Raw genomic sequence first — 25,096 nt, forward strand, 5'->3', positions numbered from 1 at the left:
GTGGCGCGATCTGGGCTCACTGCAAGCTCTGCCTCCCGGGTTCACGCCATTCTCCTGCCTCAGCCTCCTGAGTAGCTGGGACTACAGGCACCCGCCACCTCGCCCGGCTAGTTTTTTTGTATTTTTTTTTTTTAGTAGAGACGGGGTTTCACCGTGTTAGCCAGAATGGTCTCGATCTTCTGACCTCGTGATCCGCCCGTCTCGGCCTCCCAAAGTGCTGGGATTACAGGCTTGAGCCACTGCGCCTGGCCTGATTTGCCTTTATTGTGCTTTTTACTAGAAGAGGAAAGATAAATATAAGAATATAGTTCATTCTTGATAAATGTTTCATAATGTTCAGAATCTTTTTGCTCCAAGTCCTTTTTAGGCTCAGAACAATACCAGAAACGACCTGGCCACCCTCAGCTCCTATGAGCTCTTCCTCCACTACCATGGAGTAGGGACCTTCTTAGCTTTAATGACAGCCCCCTGTTGAGAGCCACTGAAGCCTTCTCCATTTTTCTCTGCTCTATGTGACCCTAAAGTCTTGAGAGGATTTGGACATTGGGAAAACTACTTAGCTCACACTTTGAGGTTTGTATTCTGCCTTGTCTTCTGCCTCTCTACTCAACCACTCTTTCCTTGCCTTTTACCCAGAGAAGGGATGAGAAGGGACACCATCTCTATTTTAACCGGGCTTAACAGGTTTGATGTGGAAAGACTGAGTTCTCCAGGCATTTTTCCCCAGTGACACTAGGGCAGGATGACCCTGAGAATAGAGGTAACTCTCCAAATATTGTCACAAGCTGGGAGTGAAGACAAAAGATGTGACTGATTTTTTAGAATAGGTAAGGCTTCCTTGGATTTACAGCTGTTGCCCGTCCCTCGGGAAGCAGCTTTGGAGATTTGCATGTCAGCCCCCTGAGGGAAGGACTTTGACTTAATTCATATTTATATTCCCAGCACCTAGTTGTATGTCTTGGTATTTAGTAAATCCTCGGTATATCTTAATGAATGGCCATATCTGGTTGTTAGCATAATAACAAATAGAGTTTATTTGATTCGATTTCATTTTTACTTGGTAGACATTTTCCAAGAACTGAGCAAAAGTTCATTCGATTAGTATTTGATAATCTAATGCAAGAGGGAATTTTCCCTATGAAAATTCTATGCTTCAGGAAAGCAGACTTTCATTCTATATGGAATATAGTTTAGAGTGTAAGAAGAGTAGATCATCCCACCCATCTCTGCTGCATACTATATAGTTATACTATTACCGAGTTTAAAGCACAGGTTGGGAACTGGTAGCCCCAAGTTGAATCTGGCCTGCACGATTTGGCCTGTATGATTTTTATTATTTATTTATTTGTTTTTTGAGACAGAGTTATGCTCTGTCACCTAGGCTGGAGTGCAGTGGCTCACTGCAACCTCCGCCTCCCAGGTTCAAGCAATTCTCATGCTTCAGCCTCCAGAGTAACTGGGACTATAGGCGCATACCACCATGCCTGGCTAATTTTTTGTATTTTTAGTAGAGCCAAGGTTTCACCATGTTGGCCAGGCTGGTCTCGATCTCCTGACCTCAGATGATATGCTTGCCTCAGCCTCTCAAAGTGCTAGGATTACAGACATGAGTCACTGCGCCTGGCCTGATTTTTATTTTTAATAGAATTAGTCACCAGCATTTACAAAGTCTGACATCTTATAAAATATCAGATTTTCAGCTTTCTATGAAAAAATGGGGAAAATCTGACAACACTTGAATTTGCATTCTTTCTTGACATTTGACCGGCCCTTATTTCAGTGGGGTATTGAAATAGCCACATTCCCCAGCATTGCCAGCATAGAAACTGTGTGCCAATAGCCATTCATCTCAGTACTCTGAGAGCTAAGTTTAACCAGCTCCTCGCTTGCCTTAACCTGCCTAGTCCCTGTAGAGATTTAAGTTTGCACCTTTTTGTTTAGAGACTTAGTTTAAAGGTCTTACATGATGACCTTGAAGGTTAGATTATTTAATTTTGTGGCTATAAAATACCAGAATACAAAAGGATTTTAAAACCCATGAATAAACATACTTATTTTGTTCATCTGTACATCTTCATTGGTCGATTTGTCCATGTATCATGTCTTATTTATAACACCACATTGCCATGGAAATTCACTGCTGTACTTTTCACTTTCCAACCCTACTAAATTTTACACTTAACATTTTCAGAGCTGCTTGTACAAAGTACAGATTTAAGGTAGTAGCAATCTCAAGTGGTTTTATAACATTAAATATTAAATAACCTTAAAAATGCAAACAAGGGAAAAGTAAGAAGTCAGCCAAATCCTGACATATAAATTTAACAAAAAAGCAACACAGAGTCTCTCATTTACATGTCCTACTGCTTAACCACTTTGTAAGAATAAAGCCCTCCTTCATTCTACACTTGTGTCTTCTTCAAATCTAGTAGAGGATGTCTGTCCTAAAGTCATATTGTAGTTGATAGTTTGTCTAGCCGTTGGCACTGGCCCATACTCATGAAACTTGAAGTCATTTATTGGGTGCACGCCATATACCAGCTATATAAAAATAGTAATAATAGTTAAGAGTTACGGAGCCCTTGCCATGTGTTGAATGTTATTCTCTATACAAGTATTGCCTCATTTAATCCTCATTCTAACCCTTTGAAGTAGGTGGTTTTATTTTCATTTTGCAGATGAGAAAGAGGCATAGAGAGTGCCCAGGATCAAACAGACTGTGTGAAAATTGTGGAGGAAGTCTTCATGCCCAGGCTGAGTGAACATAGCTTCCTGAGAGCTAGTCCTGCATAGGAGATTTAAGACAGATCTTTCACTCAGAGCTGAAAATATCCAAATGATTGTTGGTCACTTAAAGGATGACTAATAACTTATGTTATTTAATGTTAGAACATTATCTTATGGGGATAAACACTTCTTGGGAGGTGGAGACCAGAGAAAACTGCAGGAGGATCATGAAAGGTTGAGTTGGACGAAGAAGAAAACTCAGGGTTAAGGCTTTTTTGTATTGTTTTGTTTAATTCACATATGGTGAAACAAGAATGAAATTTGTCTAGACTCCCTAAAGAGGTTATCCCAGGCTAGGCCAGAGCAACAGTTGATTAGCTTTACCCAACTAAGAAAAGGGTGGAGGCACAGAGACATCATATGGATTGCCTATTGCAGAGATTTTGAGATTCAGGTTGGCTGAGAATATTAAAGCACTGGGGGATTAGGAGTGTTGGCTGCTGGATATGTAAGACTTGCTCTTTGGTGACAGTACCTTAGGCCATCTGTCTGAGCAACACTTCTTAAGATCTCAAACTCCTCTTGTTCTTTTTCTGTGTTTTGCAAGCAACCTCCTATGTAGATATTTCTGCAGGGGGAGTAACTCTCATTCATGTCAAAGCAAATATTCTGGACTTTGTGACTGTTCTCTTTGTCATGATTAATCAGTTGACAGCCTGGCTTACAGGTCTGGCTGTGGTACTCAGCTAATGCCAGCCTACCTCTTGAAGAAAGATGAAGACTAGGTGTGTTGGGATAGGGAAGAGACTGAGGGAATGGAGCAAAGGAAGTAAATGAAAGGGATATTTCCAAGGCAGAACTTTGAGGGTTGATCCCTGGGATAAAGGGGGTTGAAGGCGAAGGAGGACTCAAGGACCTGGGACATTGGGTGGAGAATAGTGTCCTTGACAGAGATGGAAGGAAGAAACAGTGGATTCCTGGGAGAAAGATAATATGTTTTGTTTGTTTGTTTGTTTTTGGATTTTGAACCTCAGGTGCCGATGTTTGGGTGTCCAAATGACATTGGGTGTCCAGGGATATAGAGATGGTTAGGGACAGTGATTGCCCAGCATACAGGGAGTGGGTGAGTTCACCTAGCAGGAGCACATGGTGTGAAAACAAGGCTGAGGATAGAACCCCATGTGTCACCGGCATTGACAGACCAAGGGTAGTCTGTGCACAAGGCAAGAGAAGCAGAGGGTTGGGACAAAAAGGGAATGAACACAGCAGTACTGATTCAGACAAGGTGGAATGGCCAGTTGTGCCAAATATTGCAAGATCAGGATACAAGACTTAACTAATATAGGACTTGGACTCAAAATATAAGAGTTCAAGAGAATTTAACAGTCTGATTGTTTCTCCAGAAGAGACACTTGAACTTGCCCAGGATTACCCTATGAGTATCATAGGTGTAAACACTGTTACTACAGTGTTTCCTGCTTGGCAGCCTCATGATCTCATGTTCATCCATTGTTTCATGCTGCTCATTTTCTAAGTATAGCTTTACAGTCAATTGTAATAGCTGCTAGGACCAGAAATCATGATGTTCGGTTCAAGTGGGCAGCTCAGTCTCACTGTCTTCCCATGTTCCTAGTGAAAAAAGAGCCCTTGTTATTTAGAACATAAAGTGCTGCAGTATGAATATAGCTGATGTGTGAGTAACTCATAACTCTTCCAATCAGCATGCAGCTCATATGGCATCAGCCAGTCAGCTAAGAACTTCATTGTGTACGTTGTAACGGGGTTGGGTTTTGTGAAATGGCTTATTTTCTTATGCGGGAGTGCCAATTCACTGGCATTTATAGGAAAAATCTAAGCGATGACAGATTGTTAGGCTGATTATGGTCCCTTCTCTGAGTGAGGAAGGAGCAAGAGCATCTTCTCGAATAGAAAATACAAATTATTGGTCAGAAGTCTGTGCACTTACATTTGTTTTCAGTTGGATGGGAGATCCTTGACATACATGAATTTAACTTTCATACATATGTGCATACAAACATATGTGTACATACACATATTTTCATAATATGCATATGTGTGAACGTGTACATATACATAAACATCTGTGTCTACACATACAGGTATTTTCTTTACAAACAACTTAAAACTCCAGGAGATGAGGCATAATTTCTAAATGCCTGCATTGTGTGACTGGTATGTCAGGGCAATGAAAAGAGCCCAGCTTGCTTTCACAGTTGGGAGCCTGGTAGCCTGGGGCAAGTTCTCAGCCCTGCTTGCCCACTGCCTGGAAACAAACTTAGTGCTGTTGCTGGGGTGCATGGTGGGAGTGACAGTGGCCTTTTGGGTTGTGTGGAAGCTGAGTGATGCCTGTAATTGCTGGCTTTCCCCAGTTCCCTGACCAACCTGCATGACACAGCAGAGACAGCCATAATCTTCCTGAGAACATAACTCCATTGACCTGGGAACCACACCCGCATCCCCCACAGCAGCTGCCGCAACTCCTGCCTAAGAAGAGTCTGAGCTCAGACATGCCTAGCCTTGCCCCCACCTGATGGTCCTTCCTGGCTCACTCTAGTAGCTGAAGACAAGAGGCATATACTCTTGGTAGTTCTAGGTCCCCCCGCCACTGCCTGATCCTCCCTATACTACCACAGCTGATGCTGTCTTCAAAGCGCCACCTCCTGGTAGGACGCCAGTCAGCACAAAAATAGTTCATTAAACAACCAAAACTAAGGAACCTCACAGAGTCCATTTCACCCCCCTGCCACCTCCTCTGGAACTGGTACCCATAGCTGAGAGATCTGCAGACGGTTCAAATCATAGGACCCAGTGTAGACAACTCCCAGCACCAGCCCAGAGCCTGGTAGACCTGCTGGTTGGCTAGATCCACAAGAGAGAGGACAATCACTACAACTCGGCTCTCCGTAAGCCACATACCTAGGAAAAGAGGGAGAGTACTACATCAAGGGAACAGCTCATGGGACAAAAGAATCTGAACAGCAGCCTTGAACCCCAGACCTTCCCTCTGACATAGCCCACTCAAATGAGAAGGAACCAGAAAATCAATTCTGGTAATATGACAAAACAAGTTTCTTTAACATCCCCCCAAAATCACACCAGCTCACCAGCGATGGATCCAAACCAAGAAGAAATCCCTGATTGACCTGAAAAAGAATCCAGAAGGTCAGTTATTAAGCTAATCAAGGAGGCACTCAAGAAGGGTGAAGTCCAATTTAACAGAAATTAAAAAAAAAAAAAAAAAATAGAAGAACTGAGGGAAGAAATCTTTAGTGAATAAACAGCATAAGTAAAATACAGTCAAAACTTTAGGAAATACTGGATGCACTAAGAGAAATGCAAAATGCTCTGAAAAGTCTCCGCAATAGAATTGAACAAACAGAAGAAAGAGCTTCAGAGCTTGAAGACAAGGTTTTTGAATTAACCCAATCTGACAGAGACAAAGAAAAAAGAATAAGAAGAAATGAGCAAAGCCTCCCAGAAGTCTGGAATTACATTAAATGACCAAACCAAAGAATAATTGGTGTTCCTGAGGAAGAAGAGAAATCTAAAAGTTTGGAAAACATATTGGGGGGAATAATCGAGGAAAACTTCCTCGGCCTTGCCAGAGCCCTAGACATCCAAATACAAGAAGCACAAAGAACATCTGGGAAATTCATCGCAAAAAGATCATCATGTAGGCACATTGTCATCAGGTAATCTAAAGTTCAGCCGAAGGAAAGAATCTTAAGAGCTGTGAGGCAAAAGCACCAGGTACCTTATAAAGGAAAACCTATCAGATTTACAGCAGATTTCTCCGCAGAAACCCTGCAAGCTAGAAGGTACTGGAGCCCTGTCTTCAGCCTCCTCAAATAAAACAATTATCAGCCAAAAGTTTTGTATCCAGCGAAACTAAGCTTCACAAATGAAGGAAAGATACAGTCTTTTTCAGTCAAACAAATCCTGAGAGAATTTGCCATTACCAAGCCAGCACTTCAGGAACTGCTAAAAGGAGCTCTGAACTTTGAAACAAATTCTGGAAACACATCAAAACAGAACCTCTAAGGCATAAATCTCACAGGATCTATAAAACAAAAATACAATTTAGGAAAAAAAATAAAAAAACAATGTATACAGCCAATAAATAGCATGATGAATGGAATAGTATCTCACATCTCAATACTAACATTGAATGTAAATGGCTTAAGTGCTCCACTTAAAAGATACAGAATGGCAGAATGGATAAGAATTCACCAACCAACTATTGCTGCCTTCAAGAGACTTACCTAATGCGTAAGGACTCACATAAACTTAAGGTAAAGGAGTGGAAAAAGACTTTCCATACAAATGGACACCAAAAGCGAGCAGGAGTAGCTATTCTTACATTAGACAAAACAAGCTTTAAAGCAACAGCAGTTAAAAAAGACAAAGAGGAACGTTATATAATGATAAAAGGCCTTGTCCAACAGGAAAATGTCACAATTATAAATATTTATGCACCTCATACTGGAGCTCCCAAATTTAGAAAAGTTACTATTAGACCTAAGAAACGAGATAGATGGCAACACAGTAATAGTGGGGACTTCAGTACTTCACTGACAGCATTAGGTCATCAAGACAGAAAGTCAGCAAAGAAACAATGTATTTTTACTATACCCTGGAACAAGTTGACTTAATAGATATTTATACAACATTCTACCCATAGAATATGCATTTGATTAATCAGCACATGGAACCTTCTCCAAGACAGACCATATGATAGGCCACAAAAGTCTCAATAATTTTGAGGAAAATGAAATTATATCAAGCATTACCTCAGACCACAGCAGAATAAAAGTGGAAATCAACTCCAAAAGGAACTTTCAGACCAATATCCCTGATGAACATAGATGCAAACATCCTTAACAAAATACTAGCTAACCGAATCCAACAACATATCAAAAAGATAATCGGGCATAATCAAGTGAGTTTCATACCAGGGATGCAGGGGTGGCCAAACATACATCAGTCAATAAATGTGATACAACACATAAACAGAATAAAAACAAAAATCACATGATCATCTCAATAGACCCAGAAAAGCATTTGACAAAATTCAACATGCCTTTATGTTTAAAACCCTTAGCAAAATTGGCGTTCAACAGGCATACCTCAATGTAAGAAAAGCCATCTATGATAAACCCACAGCCAAAATAATACTGAATGGGGAAAAGTTGAAAGCATTCCCTCTGAAAACTGGAACAAGACAAGGATGCTGACTTCACCACTTATCTTCAAACATAGTACTGGAATCCTAGCCAGAGCCATCAGACAAGAGAAAGAAATAAAAGGCATCCAAATCAATAACAAGGAAGTCAAACTGTTGCTGTTTGCTGCTGATATGATTATATACCTGGAAAACCCTAAAGACTCCTCCAAAAAGCTCCTAGAACTGATAAAAAAAAATTCAGCAAAGCTTCTGGATACAAAATTAATGTACACAAATCAGTAACTCTCCTATACACCAACGGCGACCAAGTGGAGAATCAAATGAAGGACTCAACCCCTTTTACAATAGCTGCAAAAAGAATAAAATACTTAGGAACACACCTAACCAAGAATGTGAAAGACCTCTACAAGGAGAACTGCAAAACATTGCTGAAATAAATCATAGATGACACAAACAAATGGAAACACATTTCATGCTCATGGATGGGTAGAATCAATATTGTGAAAATGACCATACTGCCAACAGCAATCTACAAATTTAGTGCAATTTCCATTAAAATACTATAATCATTCTTCACAGAACTAGATAAGTAATCCTAAAATTTATATGGAACCAAAAAAGAGCCCACATAGCCAAAGCAAGACTGTGTAAAAGAACGAATCTGGAGGCTTCAAACTATACTATAAGGCTATAGTCACCAAAACAGCATGATACTGGTATAAAAATAGACACATAGACCAGTGGAACAGAACAAAGAACCAGAAATAAAGCCTGGTTTATACTTACAGCCAACTTATCTTCAACAAAGGAAACAACAACGTAAAGTGGGGAAAGGACATCCTGTTCAACAAATAGTGCTGGGATAATTGGGAAGCCACATGTGGGAGAATGAAGCTGGATCCTCATCTCTCATCTACAAAACTCAATTCAAAATGGACAAAGGACTTAAATTTAAGACCTGAAACTATACAAATTCAGAAGATAACATTGGAAAAACCCTTCTAGACATTGGCTTAAGCAAGGATTTCATGACCAAGAACCTAAAAGCAAATGCAGAAAAAACAAGGAGAAATAACTGGGACTTAATTAAACTAAAGAGCTTTTGCATGGCAAAAGGAACAGTCAGCAGAGTAAATAGAGCACCCACAGAGTGGGAGAAAATCTTTGCAATCTATACATGTGACAAAGGACTAATATCCAGAATCTAAAAAGAACTCAAATCAGCAAGAAAAAAAAATCAAACAATCATTAATAGACAATTCTCAAAAGAAGATATACAAATGGCCAACAGGAAAAAAAGCTCAACATCACTAATGATCAGGGAAACACAGATCAAAATCACAATGCGATACCACCTTACTTCTGCAAGAATGGCCATAATAAAATCAAAAAGTAATAGTTGTTGAGATGGATGCAGTGAACAGGAAACACCTCTACACTGCTAGTGGAAATGTAAACTATTACAACCACTATGGTAAAGAACTAAAAGTAGAACCATTTGATCCAGCAATCCCACTACTGGGTATCTACCCAGAGGAAAAGAAGTCATTATATGTAAAAGATACTTGCACACATATGTTCATAGCTGCACAATTCACAATTGTGAAAATGTGTAACTAGCCCAAATGCCCATCAATCAACGAGTGGACACAGTTTCTTTATCTACTTGTTGATTGATGGGCATTTGGACTCGTTCCACATTCCATATATAATATATATATATAGACACACACACATATACACATACACATATACACATATATATTTACATATATGATAGAATACTACTCAGCCATAAAAAGAAATGAAGTAATGACATTCACAGCAACCTGGATGAGATTGAAGACTATTATTCTAAGTGAAGTAACTCAGGAATGGAAAATCAAACATCGTATGTTCTCACTCATAAGTGGAAGCTATGAGGATACAGAGGCATAAGAATGGCACAATAGATTTTGGGGATTCAGAGAAAGGATTGGAAGGGGGTGAGGGATAAAATACTACAAATTGGGTTCGGTGTCTACTGCTTGGGTGATGGGTGCAGCAAAGTCTCACAGATTACCACTAAAGAACTTGCACATGTAACCAGATAACACCTATGCCCCCAAAAACCTATGGAAACAAAAATTAAAAAAAAAAAAAAAAAAAAAAAAGAATGAGCTTCCTCAGCCAACTAGGATCCATTCCTGTTCGTCTTAATTTAATTTTTTCCTTCTCATCCCTAACAACCTTAATAATTAGGTATTTTAGTCCCCATTTTCAGATAAAGAAACTAAATACATTTTACTCTATTGTTAATAGGTATGGATTTAGTAATAAGTGATGGATTCCACCTTATCCCTGTGAAAGTCCTATTACTCAGTCTCGTGTTTTGTTATGAGACGTGTAGTAGAGCCTGCAGCAGAAAACTGACACCAAACACGGTAATAGAGAAGGGGAAAATCATTTTTTTTTTTTTTTTTTTTTTTTTTTAAAGACAGGGCCTTGCTCTCTTGCCCAGGCTGGATTGCAGTGGTGTTGAGAGGTGACAGTGTGCTAGCAGCCCTCATTCTCAGCGCCTCCTCAGCCTCCGGCCTGGGCGTCCACTCTGGCGGCGCTTGAGAAGCCCTTCAGCCCGCCACGGCACCGTGGGAGCTCCTCTCTGGGCTGGCTGAGGCCAGCGCCTCCTCCCTCTGCTTGCCAGGTGTAGGGGGAGAGGTGCTGGCGGGAACCCGGGCTGCGCCCTGCACTCGCGGGCCAGTGTGAGTTCCGGCGGGCGCGGGCTTGGAGGGCCCCGTACACTGAGCAGCCGGTGGCACCGCCGGCCCAGGGCTGTGAGGGGCTTAGCACCTGGGCCAACAGCTGCAGAGGTTGTACCGGGTCCCTTAGCAGTGCTGGCCCGCAGGGGCTGCACTCAAATTCTCGCCAGGCCCTAGCTGCGTCCCTGCGTCCCTGCGGGGCAGGGCTCGGGACCTGCAGCCTGCCATGTCTGAGCTCCTCCTCCTGCCGTGGGCTCTCCTGCAGCCTGAGCCTCCCCGAGGGGCGCCGCCCCCTGCTCCGTGGTGCCCGGTCCCATCCACAGCCCAAGGGCTGAGGAGTGCAGGCGTGGCTGGGGACTGGCAGGTGGCTGGGGACTGGCGGGCGGTTGGGGACTGGAGGGCAGCTGGGGACTGGCGGGCAGCTGGGCCTGCAGCCCTGGTGCAGGATCCACTGGGTGAAGCCAGCTGGGCTCCTGAACTGGTTGGGGACTTGGAGAACTTTTATATCTAGCGGGAGGATCGTATATGCACCAATCAGCACTCTGTGTCTAGCTCAAGGTTTGTAAACACACCAGTTGGTACTCTGTATCTAGCTAACTCTGTAACTAGCTAACTAGCACTATGTGACTCTGTGTCCAGCTCAAGGATTGTAAACTCACCAATCAGCACTCTGTCAAAACGGACCAATCAGCTCTCTGTAAAATGGACCAATCGGTAGGATATGGGTGGGGCCAGATAAGGGAATAAAAGCAGGCTGCCTGAGCCAGCAGTGACAACCTGCTTGGGTCGCCTTCCACATTGTGGAAGCTTTGCTCTTTTACTCTTTGCAGTAAATCTTGTTGTTGCTCACTCTGGGTACACGCTGCTGTTGTTGTAACACTCACGGTGAAGGTGTGCAACTTCACTCCTGAAGCCAGCGAGAGAGCACGAACCCACCAGGAAGAACGAACAACTCCAGATGCAATATCTTTAAGAGCTGTAACACTCACTACGAAGGTCTGCAGCTTCACTCCTGACAGCGAGACCACAAACCCACCAGAAGGAAGAAGCTCCAGACACATCTGAGCGTCTGAAGGAACAAACTCCAGACACACCATCTTTTAAGAACTGTAACACTCACCGTGAGGGTCCATGGCTTCATTCTTGAAGTCAGTGAGACCAAGAACCCACCAGTTCCGGACACACTGTGATCGCAGCTCACTGCAGCCTTGACCAGCTGGGCTCAAGTGATCCACCCACCGCAGCCTCCCAAGTAGCTGGGAATACAGGCTCCTGTCACCAAGCCCAGCTAATTTTTGTATTTTTTGCAGAAATGGTGTCTCAGTATGTTGCCCAGGCTAGTGTTGAACTCCGGGGCTCAAGCCATCTGCCCAGCTGGGGAAATTCACTTCTTAAAATCAAATGTACATGCGTTTTGAAAACTTAACAACTTTGGCTTTAGTTTTCTCTTTTCCTTAGCAATCACAGTATCAGTGCTGAAGAAGTGACTTTTTGTCTTCAATATGCTTTCAGACAAGAAAAAAATTACATAGAGGCTTGATGTTCAAGGGACACATGACATTAGTTTGACTCTAAATAATAATAAACACTTGGCTACTTTTGTTTGAACCACACACTAAAGAATTGTGACCTTTGACAGTGCATGCTCGAAAGTCATATTGACTGAATTTAATTTTGGCCACAAGAGATCAATATTTTATTCCCTTTTTTATCCTTATACTAGACAATGGTTAGTTGGAAAATTCTTGCTTTTTCTGATTCCTACAAATTATGGTCATTCAAATGAGTGTAAATAGACTTTAAGCTGACAATTAAAAGGTTAGTGTATATTCAGGGGAATTCTAGAAGTAATGAGAGGTATTTTATAGGTAGAATTTCACCTAATAGAATGACATTGAATTTTTTGCAGATGTATTTTGAGTAGATTGTAGGGACTAGATGTATTTTGAATAGATGGTAGGGACTAGGACTGATGTTGGGAAGACTAATGGGAAAAGACAGATACCAGTGGTGCTGAATTGTACCTTGATGGCTGCTTGACAAGGGTACTTAACTTGGAGAGAAAAGAATGGGTCCCAGTAAAGAACAATATGGGCTAGCTGTTAATGGAGCCTATGACCAAAGCACTAAAAAACGAAATCAAAGTTAAATCTGTGAAATAGAACATAGTGGATTTAGAACTATATATGCATACAATAGCTGATACACTTCCAATTGCAATTTTAGCCCTGAAAACGTGAATACAATGACAGGAAAACAGGAAAAGTAATTACGATGCTTGGAAAAGGATGGTTGGAATGATGACATAAAGAACAAGTCCTATGACGTTTCTAAGTGTGAGAAGGAAAAGACATAGTCATTTAATACTTTTTGAGTGAGCATAATTATTGTGTACAGAATCTTTTAATAATGAAATATTTTATAATACAGAGAAAATGTAACAAGCACAGAGACTAATATAATAAAAACCCACCCAGTTATATTTGAGGCTGTTTTGAAGGATGGAAATATTACAGAGTCAGCTAAAGCTCCCCTTATGCCCCAGGAATGTCCAATCTTTTGGCTTCCCTGGGCCACACTGAAAGAAGAATAATTGTCTTGAGCCACACATAAAATACACTAACACTAAGGATGGTCATTGAGCTAACAAATCACAAAAAAATCTAATACTGTTTTAAGAATGTTTACAAATTTATGTTGGGCCACATTCAAAGCCGTCCTGGGCTGCATGTGGCCTGCAGGCTGTGGTTTGGACCAGCTTGCTGTATACTTTCTCTGTTCTTTACTCTTCAAAAGTAATGTCTATCCTGAATTTGATGTTTATATTTTCTTTTGTTTTTAGTACATATATGTGTGTGTTTATATATGCATATATATGAGAGACATATAGCATTCCTTTGCAAATCATCAGACTTTCCATAAGTGCCTAATATATTTCTTGAATCAATGATTTACTGAAGACTCTTCTGCCCAAATTAAGTTCACCTTTGACTGGAGAATGAAAAGTGAATAGGTGAATGGGTGTGACTTACCTCCAACCTCAAGGACTTTGCAGTGATAAATCTGTTCCTTTTCAAACAGAAAGAGCTGAGCCTTAAGCAAATGAAGAAAACTATTTGGAGTTACAGAGTTAATTATTGATAGAGGTGAAAATAGTTTCAGGAAATGTTTGTCTTAAAGCAAGAACTCAAGTCTGCATAACCTGTCCATCGGATGAGTAACATCTTTTCCCCTAGCTATCATATTTCTTTGGACATTAGTTTCTTTAAACTAATGAAAGCTTGAAAGCTACTCTAAAAATTTAGATTTTATGTCAGAGTTTCCAAACGGAATCTTTCATCTCACCTTTATTTTATTGTTTAAGACATATGGGATGTTTTTCAAACTACAGTCAATTTGCTTCCTCCCTAGTTGATGAACATCTCCATTGAACTCAAGTAACAAAGTCAGTGTCTCATTAACAGCTTGAAAAGGAGACTACTGACCTAAAAATCATGTGACAACTTTTTAACGATGTTTACAGATGAAACTAATCAGTTAACCAAGAGTTCAAGCCAATTCCTTAACTTCAGAATATGGAGTCAGTTGAACTCATGGAAACAGTAGAATAGTGATTACCAGGGATAGGGTTGGGGGAAAGAGGGAGATGTTGGTTGAAAGGTAACAAACTTTTAGTTGTAAGATGAATGCATTCCAGGGATCTATTATATAGCATGGTAAGGTGACCCGGGTGTAAAACTAACTAGATTGTGGGAATCATTTCGCAAAGTATCTGTGTGTGAATTATCATGTACACCTTCACGTCATACAATTTTCTCTTTCAGTTTTACCTCAGTAAAGCAGGAAAATAATGCCATGTTACAATCTTTGGAGAGAGACACTTTGGCTAAAAGCCCGTGGGACAAGAAATAATTTTGTATCTGAATCATTAGCGTGCTTGAATATGTCTGATGGCTTTGTTAGACTTATTAAATGCAAAATAATTGAAGGACCTTATTTTGTTCCACAAATCAAAAATTCACCAATCTACCCAAACAAACAAAGGCTGAAGCTGGTGACTTATAAGAACTTTAGATGTCAGTTTAACGTGTAAAATGTGATGTTAATACACTAAAGAGCACTATACTACCTTCTCAGAAAATAGGCAGTATATCAGGTATCTGAGTTTTTTTCTGACACTTGTGGCATAGTTATCCATTTCTAGTTTTGACTTTAAGGTCACAGGACCCCAAAATGTCGATGGAGACCTGGTGTGAAAAATGGGGACACCTGTTTTCTTTCACAAAGTTAAATTGTTAAATGTAGAAAAGTTTACAATTCCATGGGTCCTCTATCATAGAATAAGGTCATAGATGGGCTCTTAGGGACCCTGCCTAGCTGTTAAAAACAATGTCTGCTTCAAGAAAATTTAAGAATGCAGGATTAGATACCTCTGATTTATGTGGACAGAAATGTACTGATGTTCCTGTGAAACGCCTGTAAGACTGAATTGTTGCATTCACTGAACTGTTTTTCTGCTAGTATACGTTCATGACACCAACTCTGAATAGGATTTTAGCTAAGTCATTTCACATTGAGTGTGCGCTTTATAATAGAGAAATGAAGAGTAGACAAAGTCTTATTTGCCCTCCTACCTTAGAATAGAAAAGGAGCTGAAACAGAGATGGTAGCAGCAGAGTAATGGTATTTATAGTAAAAATAAGATTTTCGTGTATGTGCTAAAATTTTCAATATTTAGTAGTAAAAATCATGATCTCTGGAGTCAAGTTGCTTGGATTTGAATCCCAAATTCACCATGTACTTTGGCAAGTAATTTAAACTTGCCATCTTATAGTACGATGGGAATGATAGTGACACAGTGTATCTATCCCATAGGGTTCTTACAAAATGTAGGTGAGTTAATATATGTAAGACTCTTGTGATGGTATCAGGTATAAAGTAAGTACCCATGAAATGCGAGCTTTTACTGTTTTGTAAAAATAGGTGCACCCCCCCAAGAGAACCTTCTATAAGTAAAAGGACTTCACAAAGATGACTATTTCTATCAAACTTGAATCCACAATTACTTCATGTCAAAACTTTGTGGAAGTGAATGTGTCACATATAATACAGAAACCTCACTGGAAGGTTTTTATAATTCCATTGTACTTGACAGGAAAACTGATAAAAATGAGTGCAATATCATATCTCATGAAAGTCATCAGCTGTGAGTTTCGAATGGAAAAATAGATACTTAATCTACTTTGTTCTTAGAGGTAAAGTGATTTATGTATTTTATTTTATTTTTTTTAATTTTTTTAATTTTTTTGAGACGGAGTCTCGCTCTGTCGCCCGGGCTGGAGTGCAGTGGCCGGATCTCAGCTCACTGCAAGCTCCGCCTCCCGGGTTTACGCCATTCTCCTGCCTCAGCCTCCCGAGTAGCTGGGACTATAGGCTCCAGCCACCTCGCCCGGCTAGCTTTTTGTATTTTTTAGTAGAGACGGGGTTTCACCGTGTTAACCAGGATGGTCTCGAACTCCTGACCTTGTGATCCGCCCTTCTCGGCCTCCCAAAGTGCTGGGATTACAGGCTTGAGCCACCACGCCTGGCCGATTTATGTATTTTAAAGTAACACTAGATTGAAGTCTATATTTGTTCCTAAATATATTCTGCTCATTTATCCAACTGTATAAGTTCACTTCATTTGTAGTAATTTGTAAGATACAGCACAATGATTTATATTATGTTAAATTTTATGAAAGAAAAATTTTAATGTCATAGGTATGAGCCATACTTCACTTCTCTTCATGGATTTGATAATAAATGAGTTAATCTTTTTATTTAGATGATGGAAAAGCTGAAATGAGAAATGTCTCAATTAATAAAATCAATTTCAGAATCAAAAGAACCATATACTGATTTTTTGGTGCTCTGGCAATGTATCTTAGTTATGCATACAATAACAGTATTTTTCGTTAGCTAGACCATTCCAGAGTTGACTATCATTTTATTCCAAATTTTTATCAGATTGATCACTTTAAAAATTGGATTGGCAATATATGTCATCTCTCTCCCCTTTTTTATTCATACTTGCACCGTTCCTGGAAGTAGTTGATAAATTATTTGACCTATTGTGGTTTAAATATACTTAAAAGTCAGTAAATGAAAGGAGCACTCATACCCTCAATAAAAATTCAGTTGTCAATTTAGGAACTGTTCTTTGCAAGCCACTGTTTGTGGTCAGAAATGCAAAGATAAGTAGAACTCAGTCTTACTCTACTTGGAACTCACAAGCAATTCAAAGGCTTGTGGCTATAATCAAAGAGAAGGAAAGGAGATAAAGAACAAGTCAGAATTACAGTGTTTTCCATGTTGCAGCATCCAGAAAAGGTGGCTTTATGGAACAACTAGAATTTGACATAAATCCTGAAGGAGCCACAGTGGCTCAGCAGGTAGAGAGAGATGAGTGAGTAGGACAGAGGAAAACTCTCTGGGTAATAATTGTCAATAAGCTTAATATTATTTTAGCTACCCTGGTACTGAAAAGAAGCATCTTTTCAGTCCTCTTCTATCCGTAGATTTGCAAGCAGTCAGTTGCCGTTCCTCATAGAGACTATTCTCAATTATGCAGCACCCACTAATATCCACCAGGTTAGAAACATCATTTTAGCTGAATACATTGTCTTCAATTTTTAGGTATAAAATCAGTAAGAAGTAGCATAGCTTAATGGTTAAGAGTTTGGATGCTGGAACCAAACAGCCTAATTTCCAATCCCGACTTTCTCTCTTACTAGCTGTGTGGCCTTCAGCAAGTAATTAAACCCACTCTGTGCTCATTTCCTCATCAGGGGAAAAAAAAAATAAAGATGTTGATAATAGTGCCTACCTTGTTGTGTGGAACAGTTTCATTAAATGCCTTCCTATTTGTAAAGTGCTTAGAAGAACTCAGGGGATAGAGGAAGTACTATGTTACAGTTGTAAATCAAATGGCCCTCGTATGGCAGCCCTGGTCTTCCTAGAACATGTGCTGAGTTGCGAAGGGTGGTGGGGGGTGGTGGCTGCTCCGGATGATTCCCCTGCTTCTCCTGCCCCTGTAGTTTACAATCCCTTGCCTTTTGGGTGACACCTGGCAACAAGACCTGGGACCTCAATGCTCTGGTTTCCTGCTTCAAATGCACATTTTAGTAGTCTTGATTTTAACAAAGAGCCCTGTTCAACCTTGTTGTGTAAGGACAATAAACCAGATTCAGTGGGTGGTAGTTTTTACTAGCTTCCTATTCTAATTTTCAGGTTTGAAAGATATAAAAGGCTTCCATATCCAAGCAAATGTAGTGGAACACATTGACGTCTCTAGGCAAAGCAGTGTGCTTGAATTCTGTAGAATTTGAGACAGGGCTTTAGAGTCACTGCTAGGTTTGTGTCCCAGTTTTTCCACTTACCAAGTGTCTGGCTTTGGACAGGCTAATCCCTAGGCTTCTTTTTCCAATACTGGTCTTACCAAGTTGTTTCCTTATTTGGAGTCTTTCTGGGAATTGGTGGTCCTTCCGAGCATCCTCCACAGATAGTTTAGGATTCAACTTCTGGTTCCACTAGCTAAGCTAACATTCCTGCCCTGCAGCTTTCCAGGCCCTGGAACAGGGTGGTTGTCCTCACTCCAGTTTTGTGTCCCTGGGAGTTTATGCTTTACTAAACATAATCCCTCTTTTGCCCGTTTAGTGCATTCATAAAGACACAGAGGTAAATTTATGTGTTTCATTTACCTTGTTTAACCGAGAGTAATCTTTAAGTTTTTAAAGAAATAGGCTTAGTCTATTTCTATTATCAAAATAAGTCTTTTGAAATTTTCCTGTAAGAATGAATTCAATGCTTCATTTCCTTGTTTTCATTAATCGAAGAATTCATCCCTTGATTATTATTGCTAAATATTTGTATTAAACTATCCCTTAAAAACAGCATTTAATTTGGCGACGAAGTTTAGGGCAATGATTTATGTTGCTAACCATAGTCTTTTCATGCTGGAATTCTACTTTTTGAGATCTTATTTTTTATTTGTATATTGCTGGGTCAGAATAGGCTGAAGTAATTTTTTCATAAAGGTTAATGAATAATATATTTTCAGAGCCTCTGAATACATGAGAATACTTTTCATATATTCCTCTGCAAATGAGAGGCAGTTTGCCTGGCAATAGCTTTCTTTGATTGAGTCTCCCCTTTCTTTTGGCACTTAATCATACAGCAGAGTTGTAAGACCAACTGGGTATTTGTTCCTTTGATGGTGATTTGTTTTCATTTGATGTATGTGTGTCGACTTGTTTTTATGCTTGAACACTGAAGTACTTTTTTTTTTTTAAATTTTAAACCTAAGATTCAACATTTTTGTCAGAAATTGCTTTGAATTGATATTGTTTGGAATGTAATTTAGTTGTCTGTCTTTTTTTTCAGTTCACATTTTTTTAGTCTTTTTGCCTTTGAGTATTACTTCTTCAGTTCTTATATTTCCTCAGAAACAAGTATAATTAGATTTATTTTCTAGTCTTCCAGATCTAGGATCTTTTTTCATCTTTGGTTCTTTTCTCTGACCTTACGGGGGTATTTACCCTCTATGTAAATGAGTTAATTTTATACCATATGTATCTGTGTTCCTCCCCTCCAGTGGATAATAATGCTGCACTTCATTTTTCAGACTCTGTGCAATGCTTCTTTATTCCACCTATAACTTACCCAGCAGTCTTTTATTGACTTACAACTTTCTGTTTTGTTTCAAGGGATCATATCTTGTATTATATTGGCAATGCCTAAAACTTTCCTAAAAATTACTAATGATTCCTCTAGGAAGTCATTTTTAGGAGACTGTTCTTCCTTTGAATCTTTAACATGCCCTTTTCTTTCCACATTTATTACTACTTAGTAGAACTATGCTGACATCAAGCTGTTATTTTCATTCCCAGATTTAGAGATATTCATCTAGACCTGCTAACAGAGGGGATGTGTGGATTGCCCTCAGCCCCACTCTCTCTCATCCTGTTTTGTTAGTAAAAGTCCTCTTTTAGATCTCTGACCTTGTAGCAGGTTGATGTCTATAGAGTCGGACCCATTTTCAGTGAAAGTTTCATATAAAGCAGCTATCTCCAATGCCTTGTTCTTTGTTGCTTTATATATGGATTATGTAAGAACGCCAGCTTCCAGAATGCAATACCTTCGTAGGTCATCTTGTCCCTAAATCTGCCTTTCTGTCACTGAAACTGCCAGGTTTCACAGTGCATCTCCTTCTTCCAGTTGGCTTTTGAAAGTAGCCATCACTAACATATGGGGTGGGGGATTCTCTTGCTCCCTCAAGAAACGTACATAATCATTTGTGGCAAAGGGGCAACGTTTCCGACTGATACAGATCTTTGCATTTCTATACAAGATGGCAAAAAGTGGAGACAGGGTGATATGCAGATGAAGATTTCCCTGCTTCCTTCAAGGCTTGTGACTTTTCACTGCTAATCACATTTTTTACATCTAATTTCATTCTTTTTCCGTTACAAGAATTCTTCCCTGCTTCTAGCAGTAGGTTGAAGGTCATATCTTCCTTTTCATGATTGCATGAAGTTTGTTATTTATCTCTTTTACCGGTATCTTAGTAGAAGATTGGGAGGGACTATATCAGGGGACTGGTAGCTAACATTTAAAACTATGAAACTACAACTTAAAGAAGTACTTTTTCAAGTTGCAAGATGCTTGGAAATTTTGCTTTCTGCAGATATTTTGTGGAAATAAACTCTGCCTTGTAAATATTCATCACAAGTTGCTATTCAAATGATGGAGGCATCAGTGCTCCTATAATAGAATCTATGTGTTATGAAAACTGGGTCATTTTAGTGATGAAATAAAATGTAGATACATAAGTGATGGTAGAAATTCCAATGACTTCTGTAAAACTTTTTTATACATAAAAACTGCCTGATCACTACCTACTAACAAGGGTCTTAGACTTGAAACAGCTGTTATAAATAATTTAATCTCGGAGTTGCAAATTAATTTGCCTCCAGGGGCCAAACGAGGCAAATGCATGAAGTAGGCTAGTTCCATATAAGAAGGATTGGGAGGGACTAGAGAGAAGTAGAGATAATACTTGTGCTACCAAATCCTTGAGGCATCCTTATAGCACAAACCCACTCTCCCATTATAGAGATGGAACTGAGATCAAAGGATATTAACAGATTTGCCCAAAATTAGTTGAGTCTGTCTTGACCAGAACTGGGTACATAATTTGCAGAATCCAATGCGAAATAAGATGCTGGGTCCCTTGTTCAACAACTATTAAGAATTTCAAGATGGTAACACTTCAAAGCATTAAATCAAGCATGAAGTCTTATGTGACTGCCTAAGTCACACACCTGTGAAGACATCGCTGGTTTTAATTTTTGATCTAGAATTTGTACAACCAACAGAATCTTGTTATCACTCTCACCCACAACCACTGAGAGATTGGTAGTGGAGATGGAGTTAAAATTAAGTTCTTGACTTTTATACTACAATCAGTTAATTGTCTTCACTTACAAGATAACTTTTTTAAATGACATCAGGAATGCCATTTAGTGACATCCAGCCAGCTTTTAAAGGCATAGCTATTCATACTCAGAAGTACAAGAAATAAAATTGGGAATTTAGTACTAGAGTAAGAGTTTTTTGTAATAAGTGTGTGTGTATATATACATATACACACACATGTATGTATATATCTTATATTTTAAAAGACTTAAAACATTTCCATCATTTAAAATCAAAAGAAAACTTAAAAATTTTTCTTCATTAAAAGTGAAAGTCATAACTAGACCGTAAGTTTGGCATGGTATAACATTGTCATTTATAGTTGTAATTTGATTTTTTTAGATTCTATATGCCTTCCTTTAGCAACATCCACAAAGATGTTGATATGGTTGTTAAAAGACAAAGTGAAATTCTTACCTAATTTAAAAATATTCAGTCTTTTAAAACAAATATGAACTTCATTTAACTCAAGTTGTTAGTTTTGAATTATTTGTCTGATTCAGATATTATACCTTCATGTTATTGAACCATATCCCTTCATGAGTGATGAACAAGAAGTTCACGTGTTGGAGAATGAGAAGATGAGCAATTGGGCAAATATTGCAGTTAACAATGAAAAAATTAAGTTATCAATATAATACTCAAAATATTTTCTATGAGCCATGTATACCAGTGTACGGCTTCAGCTAGCACTGAAATTGCTCGTTAAGTTTAATCCCTAGTTGAGGGAGGGGGACAAATGTAATTTAATGAACTCTTTTCCCTCCTTTACATGTTTCAGTATATGCTGCGAATGTATAAACTGAATGTCACAGAATTTTTTTTAACCTTCTACAGGTGGAGATTTTCATTTTACCTTTATGTATTTACCTACGGAGTGAGATTCCTGAAAAAGGTAGGATCTCTCAAAATATTTTACATAATTCTTATGTAAGTGTACGTCTATATCCCAGTTTTTTTAATGTATGACTGTAATAATATTTTAGATAATCATAACAGGCTTCCTAAGAATTATTTGTGCATTTTCATTTGACTTACAAAAATATTTTGGATGTTGCTACGTCCCATATTCACTCCAGTGGGTTATTCATTACTTTTCAGGCATTAGGAAGCTTATAAAATCCATCTGATGTTTTGAAAGAAGTTAGAGTTTCTACATCACACAATTTGAAAACATGAATTGTTGCAGCATGTATTACCACTGTACTCTTCACCGGTAGAAATAACTATATATATTATATAGTATGTACATTATATATACTCTATAATTATTATATAGTATATATTATAATATATATAATTGTACATAATATATAATTATCATATAGTATATATTGTAATATATACTATATAATATATATTATATAATTATATGACATAGTATAAATGTTATAAAATATAATGATAATTATATTATATATTATAATATATAATCTCTCTCTCTCTCTCTGTCTTGCATAGTTACTAACAGGGCAGCACTAACTGCTGGTGAAAAATTTCATTTCTTTCATAGATTGTTTCCCCTGCTATTGATTTTACTATAATCCTACATGAACTGAGGGACCGAAATCTATGAAAGTAATGCCTTGCGGCTGCTATAATCTTTTTCCAGGTTATTTCAGTTCTTACTGGAACTACTATCGGGTTAGACTCATTAAATAAAACCCTGTGAAGACCTGTCTTCTCATAGTCGTACACATGTTAACAATAGTGATTTGGCATAACATGGGGAATTAGTTTTAAAAGTTCTCTATAGTATTAGCCTCCAAAGTGATATCAGTGTTATCTTTATTTATTACAGAATTTTTTTTAAAACTGGGAATGCACCAAATGTCATGCCTTATTAATCTTGTAAATATTGACATGGAAATTTTAAATACATTTAAGATTTTAAAATCTGGGTTATCAAATATTGTCTGCCTACGGTGAATTCTATTATAAATAGTGGTTGTTTCCCATTATCATATTTTTTTAGAGGATTGTTTTTTACTTGTAGTCCTCTCCTTTGGTAACTGCACTTATTTTCACTTAATAAGACCATATGGCCCAGAGGCCATTTGAATCGATTTAAAAGGATGAGTTTTACTCTGTGGGCTTTCTGTGTATGAAGAAATTCTCAACTGGAGTAAATTAACATGGTTTAAATGGCTTATTTTGGAATTCTGTTCTAGTTTTCAGATTTACTTATCTAGAAAAAATAGAATGGCTGTAGAGCTTTTGTGCTTATAACTTTACTACCTTGGAAGAGGAAGTAGCTTTGGATGGAATTTCAGCTGATGTGGAGGAGGTGTGCTTTATGGGAAGGTCAAGTTGTTAACTAAGGTCAAGGTTTGGAATTCACGCCTGGTTCTGTTGGTGAGGGGCTTTGTTGGTGAGAAACGAAAGAGAGTATGAGCACGTTTTTGCCCTTTTCTTTTAGGCCTGCTGGATATAGCCCCTTTAGCTCTCATACAGCAATGTGGTTATCTGTCATCAGAACAGGAAACACTTTGACACTTCGCTCTGGTTCACTCTGTCCCTAAACAAACAGAATGGAATGAGAATAATTTTTATCCACCAGTCCTCAGTGAGTCTGCACAAGGCAGTAAGAGGACTGTCAGTAGATTGTTACCTTGGAAATTATTTTTTCTTAAACTAGATCAGTTTTATGCCAATTTCCTTTCAACTGCCTCTGGTTATAACAAATGCTTTTTTTTTTCTTTTTTTTTTTTTAAGTAAAAAGGAAAGGAAAGAAGAACTAGACATTGTTCTTCTTGTTGAATTAATTTGTGTGGGAATTTCTTTCTTTAATTCCATCCAAGCAGCACTCAATTTTCGATGAGCTATGTGGTTTCGTCTTAATCATAATGTGAAGTAGAAATGCATACATAGAATTCATCTGACTGAAATAGCTTTGGAGGACTTCATAAGCCATCTTGTCCAACCCTCTCATTTCACAGCTGAGGAAGCAGAAATCCAGAAGAGGGTAGGTGGCATTCGGAAGGTCACACAGTTTATTAAAGGCTGAACCTGACAAGAAACACATGCTCCTCTTTCTTATTCAGAGCTCTCTCCGGTTGGTGAGCCCGCCCTAACCGCCCTGACCTCAGCTTGATTTCCAAGTGACTTCCTTCTTTGGGTAGCAGACTTGACCTAGCCGAATCATTTTTGCTTATTTATAGAACTTTAAATACTTCTTTTAATACATGTTTTAAAAATATTTGTATTAACTTTCTTGGAATGGACAATATATTTGCCCATCTAAACTGAGAGAAAAAAATTAGGGATGCAGCATCAGAAATAATCAAAACACGGTAATTCAAATTTGTATAATGTCTTAAATTTTAGAAAATAAGCACATAGTTCTATCCATACAGCATAAATTTGTCTTTGTGTTCAGATTCTTCCAAAAAGTACAGTAGGAAAATTCTCATAATACCAGCATAGTGGATCCATTTTAAGAGGTGGGAGGCTACTTACTTCTAGAATCAAAAATGTGAATTATTACATGTGCTGTTAGAAAAATCCCTGACAGCTTGCACTGATCGATTTTCTTCTGTCTTTAGGTCAGATGAGCCTGTTGTGTCTCATTTTCCACGGTGGTTTAGTAAGCACCCATTCTACCCTAAAAAGTAGGAAAGTAGACACTACAGAACAACCTTACAGACATGTTAGTGAACTATTCAGTAAGGTTACTGCTGTGTTGGTAGGAAATATTTAAGCAGTTGAAAGTAAGCCTGACTTAATATAGTCTGCTTCTATAATTGCTGTATATAAGAGAGTCTACTCATAATTATAACTGGCAGAGTCAAATACTTTTGTTAAAGAAGACCTAGAAATACTTAAAGTGTTCTGAAGTCCTAGCAGACAATGTACGCATACAAATTAACACATTTTCCTAGGTTCTATTTTTTCTTATAAACTACATGTC

The 25,096-nt window shown here is 38.6% G+C and overlaps 1 protein-coding gene across 1 annotated transcript in view; it reads left to right on the forward strand.

Moving 5' to 3' along the window:
• Positions 1-25,096, forward strand: part of CERS6 (ceramide synthase 6) — a 329,510-nt gene that overhangs the window by 163,218 nt on the left and 141,196 nt on the right. The window contains exon 4 of the mRNA XM_023188162.3: positions 22,024-22,081. Coding sequence (XP_023043930.1) covers positions 22,024-22,081 — 58 coding nt within the window. The remainder of the gene's footprint in view (positions 1-22,023; positions 22,082-25,096) is intronic.

This window comes from Piliocolobus tephrosceles, chromosome 11, assembly GCF_002776525.5.
Source record: "Piliocolobus tephrosceles isolate RC106 chromosome 11, ASM277652v3, whole genome shotgun sequence".
In the NCBI taxonomy this organism is placed as follows: Eukaryota; Metazoa; Chordata; class Mammalia; order Primates; family Cercopithecidae; genus Piliocolobus; species Piliocolobus tephrosceles.